General features: G+C 40.2%; 1 protein-coding gene across 2 annotated transcripts in view; it reads left to right on the forward strand.

Moving 5' to 3' along the window:
• RBM17 (RNA binding motif protein 17) overlaps nt 1-15,756 on the forward strand; it is a 63,958-nt gene that overhangs the window by 6,570 nt on the left and 41,632 nt on the right. For both annotated transcript variants that reach the window (XM_036024362.1, XM_028507133.2), the window contains exons 2-3: nt 2,856-2,993; nt 10,990-11,106. In XM_036024362.1, the coding sequence (XP_035880255.1) occupies nt 2,871-2,993; nt 10,990-11,106 (240 nt within the window). In that variant the 5' untranslated portion in view covers nt 2,856-2,870. The remainder of the gene's footprint in view (nt 1-2,855; nt 2,994-10,989; nt 11,107-15,756) is intronic.

The raw sequence follows: 15,756 nt of genomic DNA on the forward strand, positions 1-15,756 counted from the left end.
GGTGAGTCCATGTATGGGTTCTCTAAGAGAAACTGCTCAGGGCTCCAGACAGTATTAGCCAGGTTGATGGATTCTCAGATCTAATACCAACTCAGGGCTTTGTGGCTCTGTGGGGGGAGGGTTGAGAAAGAGGTCAATGGCCTCTGGGCTCTTTGATGCCAGTCACTTCAGTTTCTCCCAGTATGTCACTGGTGCCTTTCAAGCTGTTACCCCAGGGTTGGAGCTCAGAGGGAGCGAGTCTGAGTAGGTGAGTCCATGTGTGGGTTCTCTAAGAGAAACTGCTCAGGGCTCCAGAAGTTTCTTCCACCAACTTAATCCCTGCTGATTTTTGAAGCCAGAGTTGTGGGGACTTGGCTCCCTGGCACTGGAACCCTGGGCTGGGGGGCCTGGTGTGGGGCTGGGACTCCTTGCTCCTGATATATGCCTTCCGAATTTTTATTCACCGCATGTGGATATGGGACCAGCCCGTTCCACGTCTGCGCCCCTCCAACCAGCCGGGATGGTGTGGTTTCTTCATTTCCGTAGTTGTCAGACTTCCATTAACTCAATTTCTAATGGTTCTGAGTGATGGTTGTTCTTGGTTATTCTACACTGTAGTTGCAATTTTGGTGTGGTTTTGCACAGAGGCGAACCATATCTGCCTACACCGCCATCTTGGCCGGGCTTACTATTATTTATCAGGCCATGTTACCGGAAGTTCATGGCTATTATTATTATTGTTGTTGTTGTTGGGTTCTCCTGTCTAAATTTTGATTTAGATCAGAATGGTTAATTTTGGCCTTGGCTGGTGTGGTGCAGTGGATTGAGCGCTGGCCTGTGAACCAAAGAGTCGTTGGTTTGATTCCCAGTCAGGGCACATGCCTGGGTTGCAGGCCAGGTCCTCAGTGGGGGGTGCACAAGAGGCAACCACACATTGATGTTTTTGTCTCTCACTTCCTCGCTCCTATCCCCTCTCTAAAAATAAGTAAAAAAACAAAATCTTAAATTAAAAATTATTAGTTTTGAATGCCAGACTAGGAGGGAGTAGACTCCAGGGGGATTCCCGCTATAGCTCTGAAGACAGGGTTGTATTTCAGCCATATTTTATTAAGAAGTGGAGTTCATTACTCTTTCTTCATTTAGCTTCAGTGACTCAAGCTTAATGTGACAAGGCCTTGCCAAGTTCCTGAGTAAAATGTTCACTTTGTCTTGCACTGAGGGCAGTGGGCATTTCCTATTGGATATGCTGTCTAGGAAATGGTCTGAGCTGGTGAGTTGTCCCAGAAGCCTTAATGAGGAGGAGAACATTTAGGCATCCCTGGATTTTTAGGTGATTCATTGGAGCAATCAGCCACCAGGACCCTGGACTCTGCTTTTATTCAACCCTGCTTCTGTGCTACCTTGGGGGCCTTTCATTAAGAAATCAAAACAAAGTTTTAGGTAATCTGAGGGTTCAAATGTTAAGAAGGAGCCACAGCTTAGTGGGGCACTGACTTCCAGCCAGAGAGAGGTACACTGCTCAAAACCAGAACAGCTATTTGGAGGGAGCAAAGATGATATCCACCCCTGCCACCCCAACCCTACGCGAAGTGGAACCAAAGTCAGCCAAGGTGCTGGGGCAGCAGGGTCTTAGAATACCAGCCAGAGAAGGGTGGAGAAGTAAGCATGTACCACAGAATAACTTTTGCCCTCAGTCATTTGTAACCTTGGGGGGAAATTAAATATTTTCCTTCTTGCCTCTATCACCTATTCCTGAGACATGGACAAAGGTGGGACAGGTTTTGTATAACATGGTTTCTATGGGAAAATGCTGTCTGGGCCTGGAAACTGACAAACTTTTGGAATACATCCATAAATGGGAATCTACCTGTGCTAAGCATTTATTTGCAGTTTAGAGATTTCAATCAAAAAACAGTTTTTCCCCCCATCTGTGAGAAAGATTGATTTTTTTTTTTTTTTTTAATTTTGAGAAGTGGGTCATGTTGTGAGTTTCAGAATGTTGAGGTTTTTAAAAGGTAGCAGGAGGGATTAGGAGCAAGGGCTGTGGAGTTTACCTGACTGGGTTTGAGGTTGGTCTTCCCACAGAGACCTAGGGCAGGTTTATCTCCTCAAGTCCCACCCAGATCCCCATCTGCAACCTAGCGCTAGGCTCCTACAGCAGATGCTGCATTTACCTCCACCCTGGCCAGGTAAGTTTTAGTAAATGTTAACTATTGTTGACTTTGTTTTTGTTGTTATCTCATCTTGCTCTGTTCTGCAGGGATATTGTATGTTGATCATTCACTGTAGAATGGTTATCTCTTTGTACCAGTGTCCTGAGGAAGTCAGAATATTTAAGATCTAACCCTGAACTCTCTCCCCTCAAGAAGCATTTGGTTAACCTATTTCTGTGAGATCATTTCTGGTTTTTAAAAATTTCTAGGCTTATGTTTAAATTTTTTCTCTACAAAAGGGTAGCTAATTGTGCTTGGATGAGTCTGGTGTTTTTGTAAGGCTTCAACTCTTGCTGTTGAGACCAAGTGGAATTTTTTAAATTGGGTGTATGTAAATAACAATGTCCTGAGTCTAGAGCTTCCATCTTTAGCTCATTATATGCTGTAGAACAGACCAATTTCACTCATGAATTCCTGACCACATGATCTTATTCTAGAAGTGTATTTGCAAAATAGTACATGAGTATTAGAAAGGGCACTGACTGCGGATACCAGGTGTTTTGGCTTCTGTCAGTGAAGGTTCCTGGACTAGGAGAGTCACTTTAAATATATTTTACCTTTAAAATTCCTTAAAAGTGAGTTATTTTTAACTCAAAAAGATTTTAAATCTGTACTGTATATTGCATTTTTAAAATCTCATGCCTCCCCAACCTTGTCTTTCAGCATTAAACTGAAAAGATGTCCCTGTATGATGACCTGGGAGTGGAGACCAGTGACTCCAAAACGGAGGGCTGGTCCAAAAACTTCAAGCTTCTGCAGTCTCAGCTTCAGGTGAAGAAGGCAGCTCTCACTCAAGCAAAGGTAAGATGAGCTCAAAGTGTGAAAGCAGAAGTCTACAGAGCAGGTTCCTCCTTAGATTGAGAATAATAATGGTTTTAACTTGCTGCGGCCAGAGAGGCTCTTTGTAGAGAGGATTAAGGAGTTTAAGGTCATTTTGCTTCTCCCTGCTTATAGGAATAGAAGAACTGTTGTAGGGATTCCTATGGAGAAAGACAGTACTCTCATGATTTCCAGCAATGATACAGGTTTTCAAGCTTCAGTACATCTACAATTACTGAGAATTTGGTTAAAATATTGCTCTAGTAGCCATGTGCCTGATAGTCTGGTAAATTCTCGTTCTGGGTTGGGGCCTCAGGTGTCTGTATTTTTGGTAGCATTCCTGCCGTTAGTTGTAGGTAGTTTGGAATCAGCACTTTGAGAAAGGAAGCTCGGTAGTAATTACGAAGCTATAATAAGGTGTATGTGCTATTGAGCGCTCAAATCAGTTGTGAATGTAGCCTGGATGTCATTGTTTCTGCTCCTTTTGTATACGTGGGCATTGGCAAAATCCTTGAATTTACTTTACATGTAAATTATGAAAAGCATAGTTGCCCACTGGGTATTTGATATTAAAATATTACTGTCAAATACTTTTAGGAATGAGAATGGTATTATGGATTACTTACTGTTCTAAGGGCCCTTATGTTTCAGAGCATGCATCCCCCAGTGCAGACCATATGCTCCCAAGTGGGGCAAATACTGATCCGAAGGGGGTGAAAATGAGCTTGCTCTTTTTATGTATAAAGCTCAGATATACATAATATACTGTGTATCTCTAAACAGATACACAATATTGTGGTATTAAAATGTTATGGGTAGGGCAAAATTATTGAGTTTCCTTGAGGGGGAGGCTACAATGAAAAATGTTTAAAAATGCTTAGAGATATATGTTGGAATATTTACTGATAAAATGATGTAGTTTCTGAGCTTTACCTATGTCAAGATAATCCAGTCTGGAGCAGGGGAGATAAGGATATACATGAAACAAAATCGGCCATGAGTTCATAGTTGTTTAAGCTGGGCGTTAGAGACTTAAGAATTCTTGAATATTCTCTTTAATTTTATGTTTGAAATTTTCCATAAGAAATAGTTATTTAAAGTTGGAATTGTTTTTCTTTTCCTTCACTATATTAATAGACACTTTTATTGAAGTTCTAACATCTGATTGCTACATATTATAAAAGGTTTTTAGAATTAGGATATTCACAGGTAAAGCAACACTGTCTTAAAATTTAATTTTGTTTTTGTCAGTTGATTAGTTTTGTCGTCTTCACATTCATCATTATAAGGTTTAAATTTTTTTTGTGCTGTATTTCTTTTTAAAGAGATGGAATTTTGTCTTTTCAAAACAAGCTTTTATCCTCCGTGAAAGGAGGATTATTGACAAAGCTTGATCTTCCTTTTAATTTTAAAATTGATTTAAATTTTAAATGTTTTTAAGTTTCATGTAACTTTTTCTTCTTTTCCCTGACTTATTCATTTCTTATTATCTTGTACTTGTTTTATGGATACTATATTTTATATTATCATTTGAGGATATCAATTAGAAGGTATTTTCTTTTTCTCTTTTCTTAAATTTTTTTTTTCGGTTTTAGAGAGAGGGAGGATAAAAGAGAGGGGGAGTAACACCAATCTGCAGTTGCCTTTCCTGTGCTCCTGACTGGGGACCTGGCTCACAACCTAGGCATGTGCCCTGACCAGAAATTGAACCACAGACTCTTTGGTTTGCAGTCTGGCACTCAGTCCATTGAGCCACACCAGCCAGGGCAGTTTCATGTAACTTTTGATGTGTACATTAGGTGTATAAATAAGGTTTTATGTTTCATGTCTTTTATTCTTGAAGGCCTAATCTCTTTTGTAAAATGGCTTCAAGGAGCAAGTCTCATCTTAGTAACATAAACTCAGATGTGTGGGCAATATTATAGTTCAATGGAAGATAACAAAACAAAATAGAAAAGCAGTAGTCAAAATGTTACAGAACAGAGAAGGGGGGCCTGGGACAAGATACTATTATTGAAAGAAGGCCCTGGGTCCGCTATGTCCGCCTCCAGAGGAAAGACGTCTCTCAATGCCAGAGATTCGTGAAAAGGAAAGGAAATGTTTATTTAATGCTATACTAACTTAAAGTAGTGACCTATTGTCTTTACCGAAATCCCAAAGTCCCTTAAAACACCCACAAACAGACACAGTCCTTCCTTCCTTCCCCCTTTGCCCAGTGCAGAGTACCGTATCTCAGGAAAGGAAATAGAAGTCCATGGCTCAGGCAGTCCTCTAGTTCTTCTCAGTTAGTAATCCCTCTCGACTGGGAGACCTCCCTGGATTCCTGGCACCCTCGGCTGAGTTGCTGGGATCTCTGCTAAAACTAGGTGGTGGTTTCCCCTTCTAAAGCTGTGGGGCTCCCCACTCTGCCAGGCCGCGTGGTTCTGTCCTCAGGGCTGCACATGGCTCACATTCTCAGGGCTGCCGCGTGGTTCTCCTCCTCCTCCTCTCAATGGCCGCCAAGCCTGGGTTTTAAATCCCTGCAGCCAATCTTCCTCTGCGGCCCCATTTCCGACTCCTCCCACACTCGGCTTCACATGCCAGAACTCGTATCCTTCCAGCTTTACTGGGCTGCCATCATGAGTCTGGGCAGGTGTGGCCCCATGTCCTGGAGCCAGTCCTCTCTGAGCTCCCACGCAGGCACCGTAATGCAGGGGACCCGCCCCCCCAGTTACATCTGGGTGGGGAAGTTACTTCCTTTCCCCTGGCTTAGAGCTGATCACAGCTACTTAACATATCTATGCAACCAGTCAAAGGTTATAGATATGCCAAACGACCACACCAGAGCTTAGCTGCAAGGCTGTTGCTATGCTAAACAGCTCTCAATGGCCCTGCTCCATTTGTCCCTTCCCCCAACCCACACCCTTGTGGGGGGTGGAAGTGAAGACATCCTAAAATCTCCTAGATACCTTGAGTTCTGGACCCCATTTTAAATGCCCATTTGGGGTCCCCCCTCTTGGCTGCACCCTGTAACAAAAATATTCTAGAGATATACAAATTAAGAACTACTTGGGCCCTGGCTGGTGTGGCTCAGTGGATTGAGTGCCAGGCTGCAAACCAAAGGGTTGCTTGTTCAATTCCTAGTCAGGGCACATGCCTGGGTTGCAGCCCAGGACCCCAGTAGGGGGTGCGGGAGAGGCAAGCACACATTGATGTTTCTCTCCCTCTCTCCCTCCTTGTCTCTAAAATAAATAAATAAATAAATAAATAAATAAATAAATAAATAAATAAAATCGTTAAAAAAAAAAACAAAGCTACTTGGGATGATTTTTATTGCCAGTTTAAAAATAGTCAGTTTTGTGTATTACTTGCAGCCAATCTTTTAAAATCCTAGATAATTTGTTTCTTCCTGCCAAATACTTCAGGATCACTTTCTCTATCCAGCTAGTGCATAATTATAAACTATAGGTTAAAAGGCAGCTTGTATTAAATACAATTGATAAAATAGATTCTTTTAAAAAATAAATATTAAAAAGTCAAATAAAATCTACAGATTGCATACTAATTTTTCTGTGCCATTATTTTACTCACATGAAAAGTAAAGAGTTGGATGCTGAGAAGCAAGGAATTATATTTTTATATGAAATCTAGACTCATAGACATCCTCTCTATTACCTGCTTCAGTCTGTCGTATTTATGCTTACCAGCTTTTCACTTGTCCAAATACATTACTTTCAGGAGATCTATTGAGATTTCAAATTATGTTTTTGTATTTGGTCAAAATAAAAAGTTGCTTATGAAGTCATTGCTGATAACTTTCTAACATTTTTTGAGATTGCCATGTGAAGTTAATGTTGTGTTTTTCTTGAAGGGAGTGAAGATATATTTCATTGGTTCTTTTAGGCTATTTAATTTACTACTTAATTACTCAGCAAAAATTTGGCCTAACCAGATTTGTAAAGGTATTTGGTTGAGAAAATGTTGCCTACAAACTGAAAGATGGAGTTATGGTTTCATCTGTATCTCTACTGTAAAATATAATATCAAATATAAAATTGTATGACTCTGATAATGCCCCCTCCGTTGTCCTTTCAACTTTGGTATTCACTTGGTGAATTGTGTATTTAATGATTGGATTAAATTTGCTTAAAATTTAAGTGATGTTAAATTCAAGGGTGATAGTGGCTTATTTTGACCCTTTTGTAGTGATAATAATGCAAATGTATAACACTTTAAATTGCAAAGGGAGGGGGGAATTAAACCTCGATAACTGAGAGATCAAGTGGTTACCACTATACCTATCTGCTCACACTTAGCATTACTAACAGACAGCCCACCTTGTCTGCCTGCTGGGGTGATGCAAAGTGAAGCACACCACCTCACCTATGGTGTCTTCTTGCCAAAAAGTGCTACTCTAACCTAATTAAGATTTACCTCAGTTTTCAGGAATTGTATGGCATAGAGGAGTAAGTGAAACTAGACCACCAAGAATTTATCAGACAGATGTAGAATGTACATTTTACAAGACAGTGTCAAAGGAAAATAGTGGAGGGAAAAATGGTGATGATGGTGATGATGATGACAACGACGACGACAAAGAGGGAGGGTTTTCCTAAATCAAGAGTCTTAAAAACCGGACTTCCGGCCAAGATGGAGACATAGGTAGACACACTGTGCCTCCTCACACAACCAAGATAGGGACAACAACAATTTAGAAACAGAATAACAACCAGAACTGACAGAAAATTGAACTGTATGAAAGTCGGACAACCAAGAAGTTGAAATAGACCCGTTCATCCAGACTGGTAGGAGGGGTGGAGCCGGGCAGCCAGGCTCAGGTTGCAGCATGGAGAGTAGAGAGAGTTGGGACCAGGTATGTAAGGCATCTGGGGGATGCAAGACTGCAGCAGGTGAATCCTGAGCCCGCAAGCGGCAGCTGGCAGACCCCAGCCAAGGGGTGGCAAATGGCAGACCCAGTGAGGCTACGATTGTGAAGCAAGGCACTGAGCAACCCAGGATCCCAGCGCTGGAAAATAGAGCCTTGGGACATTGATTGAAAACACCTGTGGGGGTTGAGGCACAGGGAGAGACTCCCAGCCTCACAGGAGAGGTCCTTGGAAAGTCCAATGGGGTGCACAAGCCCACCCACACAGGAATCGGCACCAAAGGGGCTCAGTTTGCTCGGGGGAAGCCCCTGAAGGGACTGAGGTCCGAGGGAAAGCGGAGCAAGCGCCATTGTTCCCTCTTGGACCCTGCCCCCACATACAAAGTCACTAGCTGGTGACTTGGGTGCCCGATTCTGGTGAACACCTAAGGCTCCACCCCTCATATGTAACAGGTGTGACAAGACCAAAGGGGGGGAAAGATGGCTCAAACAGGGGCTTTCAAACCCCACAATCAGTACTTTTAAGTGACCAAGAGATAGCCAACCTGTTGGATGCACAGTTTAAAGCACTGGTGATCAAGATGCTCACAGAATTGATTGATTTTGGTCACAAATTAGATGAACAAATGCCCGCTACGATAAGAGAAATGAAGGAAAATGTACAAGGAACCAATAGTGATGGGAAGGAAACTGGTACTCAAAACAATAGAGTGGATCAGAAGGAAGAAAGAAACAACCAAAGAGAAAAGAATGGAGAAATAAGAATTTTAAAAAATGAGGAGAAGCTTAGGAACCTCCAGGACATCTTTAAATGTTCCAACATACAAATTATAGGGGTACCAGAAAGAGAAGAGGAAGAGCAACAAGTGGAAAACTTATTTGAACAAATAATAAAGGAGAACTTCCCCATTCTGGCAAAGGAAATAGATTTCCAGGAAGTCCAGGAACCTCAGAAAGTCCCAAAGAAGTTGGATCCAAGAAGGAACACACCAAGGCACATCATAATTACATTAGCCAAGGTAAAAATGAAGGAGAGAATCCTAGAATCAGCAAGAGATAAGGAGGCAGTTACCTACAAAGGAGTTCCCATCAGAATGTCAGCTGATTTCCCAAAAGAGATCTTACAGGCAAGAAGGGGCTAGAAAGAAGTATTCCAGGTCATGAGAGGCAAGGACCTACATCCAACATTGCTCTATCCAGCAAAGCTTTCATTTAGAATGGAAGGGCAGATAAAGTGCTTCTCAGATAAGGTCAAGGTAAAGGAGTTGATCATCACTAAGCCCTTATTTTATGAAATGTTAAAGGGACTTATCTAAGAAAAAGAAGATAAAAATCATATATAGTAAAATGACAGCAAACTCACAATTATTAACAACCACACCTAAAACAAAAACAAAAAGAAACTAAGCAAACAACTAGAACAGGAACAGACCCACAGAAATGGAGATCACGTGGAGGGTTAGCAACAAAGGAGTAAGAAGAGGAGAGAGGGGGGGAAAGGTACAGAGAATAAGTAGCATAGATAGTAGGTAGAAAATAGACAGGGGGAGGGCAAGAATAGTATAGGAAATGTAGAAGCTAAAGAACTTACGACACATGGACATGAACTAAAGGGGGGGAATGTGGGTGGGAGAGGGTGTGCAGGGTGGAGGGGAATGAAGGGGGAGTAATGGGACAACTAATAGCATAATAAGATATTTTAAAGAGTCTTAAAAACCAAATGCATTGCAGAATTTTGGTAGGATCCTTGGTTCAAAATAAAATCTAGTATTTAGAAGACATTTTGAGGACAGCTTGGAAAATCTGAGTATGAACTGGATAGGAAATGACACAAGGAATTACAATTGATTTTATTAGGTGTGGTAATAGTGTCATGGTTATGTAAGAGAATGTCCATAATTTTAGGAGATTAAGTGTAAAGTATCCTAGTGTTTTCAAATGTCTTTGAAATGGTTTAGCATAAATACAGGTATAGGGTAAAACAGATATGGTAAGATGTTAACCATGGCTGAAGGTATCTGAATAACCATGGCTGAAGGTATCTGAATGATCATGTTATCTTAAAAAATATTTTTCTGTAGGTTCACAATAGAAGAGGTGAGAGGATTTTATATTCTCTGGGAGGAAAAACACTAATCTACAAGTAACTTTTGCTCAGTATTTAAAAAAATACCCACTTTACAGGAAAGATCCATGCTAGTCAAAAAGTGTAATGTGCTATTCCAGATTTGCCCTCTTGGTCAAAGGAAAACCCACTGTAGAGCTGATACTGCATGCAAAGTTAAATTAAACTGACCAAGTTTACTATAAATCTTTTACAATGGAGGAAATTTGTGTTGAAAAAGAAAATGGGCTAATGAAACTAGTATGTGCTTATACTAATAATTGGATTATGAGGGGGATCCCCCAGAACCAACATTTATTTATAAAAGATGTGTTGTATTTATGCTTACATGTTTAAACTTAAGTCACCTTCAAAGCACTCTCCCTTTGATGTAGTACACCTATGGAAATGTTCTTCCCACTGCTCAGAACGGTTTTTGAGTTTGTCAATTTTGATGTCTTTTAGTACTTCTGCTGTTTTTTGTTTCATCTGTTCCACATGGGCAACATGTTTCCCTTTGAGAACTTTTCTCATCTGAGGAAACAAAAAAATTCCTCAGGATGAAATGGGGTGAATAGGAAGGGTGGGGCACAGGGGTCATGCTGTTTTTGGTCAAAACTGCTGAACACTCAGATTGGTGTGGGCAGGTGCACTTGTATATGCCCCATCATGAAATGGTCAAACACATTGAGAATCTCCAAAAAAATTTCACTGAAGCAGAACACAGCCTCTCACAACAAAGCCAGTTGGTACACTGGTACGGATGGGTTCACCTAGTGGGGGAAGCCTGTCCCCCACTAGGTGGCCTGCCCTCTAGAAGATAATTCTGGGGGGGGGTTGGGGTCCCCTCTTGTAAAAGTCTATTTTAAGATTATGGTTTTCTTGTTGCAGAATCTGAAAGGTCCATTATAGAGGACCCCCCCCCCCCCAAAAAAAAAAACTTTGTTATAAATAGTATGGATTTTAATTTGAAGGCTCAGTATACTCTTCTTGTTCTTTAATGATTTTAGAGCCAGAGAACAAAACAAAGTACAGTCCTTGCCCCAGTAATCGACCTAAAGCGTGGCGGCTCATCAGACGACCGGCAGATTGTGGACACCCCACCTCATGTAGCAGCCGGCTTAAAGGTAAGCCCACCTCTGACCCTGATGGTTTTCCTGCTTACTGCGTGTCTCATTTTGTGCATGTGTCTCTGAACACAGTCTCCTCAGTAGGCCTTTGCAGTCTAGTCAGTATCATTTTCAACTTAATTTTTACTTTTGTTTATGAAGTTTAAATCATTTAGCTATTTAAAATAAAATAGCTCATTATAGAAAAATCAGAAATCAGAGATACACAAAAAGACACTAATTGACTGCAATTCTACCCAGAAGTTAAAAACTTTATATTTTAGAATAGCTTCCCATTCTGTGCCTCCTCTACCCACTGTTCTCTAACCTGCCCGTCTTGCCTGATAACATATTGATTGTCGGTCTGTGTCAAAAAGTATTTTAATGGCTTCACTGTATTCCCTCATGTGGGTGTACTGTAGTTTACTTAATTTGCTTAGTGCTGGATATATAGGTTATTTAAAGTAAAAAATAATAGTATTCATTGTTTTGTCATGGGTTAAAATAAAGAAAAGTGTTAAAAATAAAGACAAGTCTACCACCTACCCTTTATCAACCCAGTGATTCTACCTAAGCTTAAAAACTAAGAAATAGATATAGACAACTCTGTAAATGAGTTAGTGAGGATGAGGAAAATCTGGAAAGGGATAATTGCAAATCATAGTTAATGAGGGGCAAATGAACTTAAACAAGTTTTATGTTTAAAATTACACCCATTTTAGGTATATGTTTATTCTCCATAGATGTCATTCAGATAATACCACAGAGGTAATTTAAACAGAACTATATAGGCACACGAGTTGCTTGATGAGAAATGACCCACAGGTTAAAGATAGGATATGCTATTATTGCTGACTGTTTCTTAGCAAGGTACTCTTCCTAGCCGCACCCCTGACCACCAACTATTAGAAAGGACCCCAGTCAAGCTGAGGCACAGTTTCAGCTGCATACCCTCTCCCTTCTTTATTTTGTTTCTCATCCTCACAGTTTTGACCAGTCCTGGTTTAGAATCCACTTGCTCCTCGACTTTGCTTTTTCTTGGCTGGAAGACCTGGCACTACTGCAGGCTAATAGTCTGTTTAGAGGAAAGAGCACCCCACAGTGGAAGTGTTTTAGGGGGATTCTTAGTCATTTAACTTTTTTACCACATACTCACCATATAACTTTTTCTCACTACATCTACCGAAAAGCTGATTCATCATTTTCTGTTATTGTGTATTGATTCTAGAACCTATAGTGTTACCTGCCCCAAAATTTAATCAAGCATTTTTTCTTGTTACAAGTTTCATAATCAAATTTTTTATTAAGTGTATTTTATTGATTATGCTATTATAGTTGTCACATTTTTCCCATTTTGCCCCCTTCCACCCTGTACCCCCATTTCCCCCAGCAATACCCCCCTTAGCTCATGTCCATGGGTCATGCATGTAAGTTCTTTGGCTTCTCCATTTCTATATTATTCTTAACATCCCTCTGTCTATATTGTGCCTACTAATTATGCTGCTTCTTCCCTGTACCTTTTCCCCCATTCTCCCTCTTCCCCCTCCCCACTGATAAGCCTCCATGTGATCCCCATTTCTGTGATTCTGTTCATGTTCTATTTGTTTGCTTATTTTATTTTATTTTTGTTTTTTATTCATTTGTTGATAGTTGTGAGTTTATTGTCATTTTACCGTTCATTTTACTGATCATCGTCTTTTTCTCAGCTAAGTCCCTTTAACATTTCATATAATAAGGGCTTGGTGATGATGAACTCCTTTAGCTTTACTTTGTCTGGGAAGCACTTATCTGCCTTCCCATTCTAAACAATAGCTTCGCTGGATAATCTTGGATGTAGGTCCATGTAGATTCATGACTTTGAATACTTCTTTCCAGCCCCTTCTTGCCTGTGAAGTTTAGGAATCAGCTGATACTCTTATGGGAACTCCTCTTTAGGTAACTCTCTTCTTTTCTCTTGCTGCTTTTAAGATTATCTTTCACCTTTGGCATTTTCGTTATGATATGTCTTGGTGTGGCCTCTTTGAGTCCTATTTTTTTGGGACTCTGAGATCTCTGGTCCTATAATGTCTCTTTCCTTCACCAAATTGGGGAAGTTTTCTTTCATTAATTTTTCAAATACATTGTCAATTTCTTGCTCTTCCTCTTCTCCTTCTGGCACCCATATGATTTGGATGTTGGTAAGTTTAAAGTTGTTCTAGAGGTTCCTAAGCCTCTCCTCAGTTTTTTGATTTCTTGTTTCTTCTTTCTGTTCCAGTGATTGTTTATTTCTTCCTTTTATTCAAATTGTTGATCTGAGTCCTGGTTTTCTTCCCATCACTGTTGGTTCCCTGTGTATTTTTATTTCACTTTGTATTACCTTCACTTCTTTCTTTATTTTGCAGGCATATTCAATGATTTCTGTGAGCATCCTGATCACCAGTGTTTTGAACTCTGCATCTGATAGGTTGACTCTCTCCATGTCAGCTAGTTCTTTTTCTGGAATTTTGATCTGTTCTTTCACTTGGGCCATATTTCTTTGTCTCCTCAGTTTGGCAGCCTCACTATGTTTCTGTTTATTAAGTAAGCTGTGTTTACTCCCCATGTTGGTATACCTGTTATAAGGGGCAGAGCCTTAGGTATTTGCTAGGGTTGGGCAACCAGCTTCGCCTCTTGTGACCCTTTGTGTGAGGGAGGGGTCAGAGAGAACAATTCCACTTCCTGGCTCTCTCCCTGTTTCCAGTCACTTCCCCTACTTCCCTTAAGTGAGTAGCAAGCACCCTTCTAGCTGCTGCGCTGGTGCTAATTCCCCCAGTGGGTAGGCTTGTGTATGTTCTAAGACCATGTAGGCCCCTCAAATGGAGTATCCTGTGAGATCAGCAGTTTCTTACAGTGCTGCAACCCCCACTGGTTTTTACAGCCAGAGGTTGTGAAGCTTTATTTCCCAGTGCAGGAACCATGGGCTGTGAGGTCTGGGCTGGGGCTAGTGTTGCTTGTTTCCCGGTTGTCCCTCCCAGTTTTTTTCAGTTGCTTGTGAATGTGGGACCACCCATTCTGCCAGCTTCCACTGCCTCGGTGTGCCACACTGTGTTCTCTCCACCCTGCTTCCCAGTCTCTTCCCCTCCTACCCATGTGGGTGAATGATTCTTCTTAAAATCCTTGCTCGTCAGACTTCCATACAGTTCAGTTGTCTGGTAGTTCTTGTTTTTTTGTTTTTAGGTTGGTTGTTATCCTTCTTATGGTTGTGCGAGGAGACAAAGTGTGTCTACCTACGCCTGCATCATGGCCAGAAGTCCCTCATAATCAATTTTTACGTGTGAAGTATTCCTATCAAGTTAGTGTGTTGTAATTTATACAAGAGTTTCCTAAGTGTAGAACCATCTAGATCTGCTTTTATGTTGCCATCATAAATAACACTCTAATGAACATCTCCACGGAGAGTGCTCTATGCATGTAAAATTATTTTCTTAGGATAGATTTCCTGAGGTGGCATTAAGAGATCAGTCATTTTTATTACCAGTTTGTTTTAGTGCTGGCTTGTTTTCAGCCAAGTTGTGTTAGTATACAAAGTCACCTACAATATATGAGCATTTTAGTTTTACCCACCTTCCCCATCATTGGAGTATTAGCATTTTAATTTTTTAAAATTAACAGATTGCTTTATTTGTGACATTTAGAGAAGAATGGCTCATTGTTAAACTTAGTCGGCTTTATACATTAAAAATAATTTGATTTTAAATTTCATATTGACTGTTCTTTCGGTAGAATCTTTGTGATTATGGTACTACATAAATTGAAAGACTGATTACTGGTTTCTCTCCTATCTTAATAATAACTGAAAGGAAATCTTGTTTATGTGCCTTTGCATTTTTTAAATTCCTTTAATATTAATGCAAATTCATTTTACCTGCCCTTCAGGATCCCTATGTTTTAATAGATTTGTGTAAATTTTCCAGTGATAGGACTTGGGAAGTGACTACAGTTATTCTTCTGACTTCTTTTATTCATTTGAATTATAGTATTTCCTGATTTTTAGTTGTAAGGAAAAGAGAAAATATTTGTTTTATAATGCATAATGTCAGATGAAACAATCTAATATTATAAAATGTCAAACTTAACAAGAATTGTTGGATTTAAATTAATTGATATTGAACATAAGCTCATATCATGTCAATTTTCTGTTCAAAACAAAATATATTCTACAGCCTTTCTGCATTCGATAGTATTGGGCAGTATACCTCTTGAAAGAGGTGACTAGTCCTAAGTTATGCTTGTTTTAAGATGTCCTTGGAGACCAGTTAAGGCCTCTTATTTTTGCAGATAATAAGGAAGAGTTAAATGCTAAGAAAACATGGAGGAAGAAAGTATGGAGTTTTAGGAAACTCAGACCATGCATTATACTGGGGCCTCCCTAAGCCATGTAGAAATCAAGACCACCAGCCTAGGGTAAAGCCCCATTTCTAATCATGTATTTTCTAGTTGGCTGTGCTCTGCCTGCCTTTTGTTTTTCTCATTTCTTTGTTAAACCTACCTCTTTTCTCTCAAAGAATAAGCAGCCCCAGTCTCTAAATGTTTAGAAGTGAAATGCAAAATGTTATCATCTGAACTTGATCTTAGTGGACCTTAAAAAAATGAATGACAGTGTGAAGGAAATTACATCCATGCTGTGCCAGACTCAGCACGTGAAGGGCA

This window comes from Phyllostomus discolor, chromosome 1, assembly GCF_004126475.2.
Source record: "Phyllostomus discolor isolate MPI-MPIP mPhyDis1 chromosome 1, mPhyDis1.pri.v3, whole genome shotgun sequence".
NCBI classification, from domain to species: domain Eukaryota; kingdom Metazoa; phylum Chordata; class Mammalia; order Chiroptera; family Phyllostomidae; genus Phyllostomus; species Phyllostomus discolor.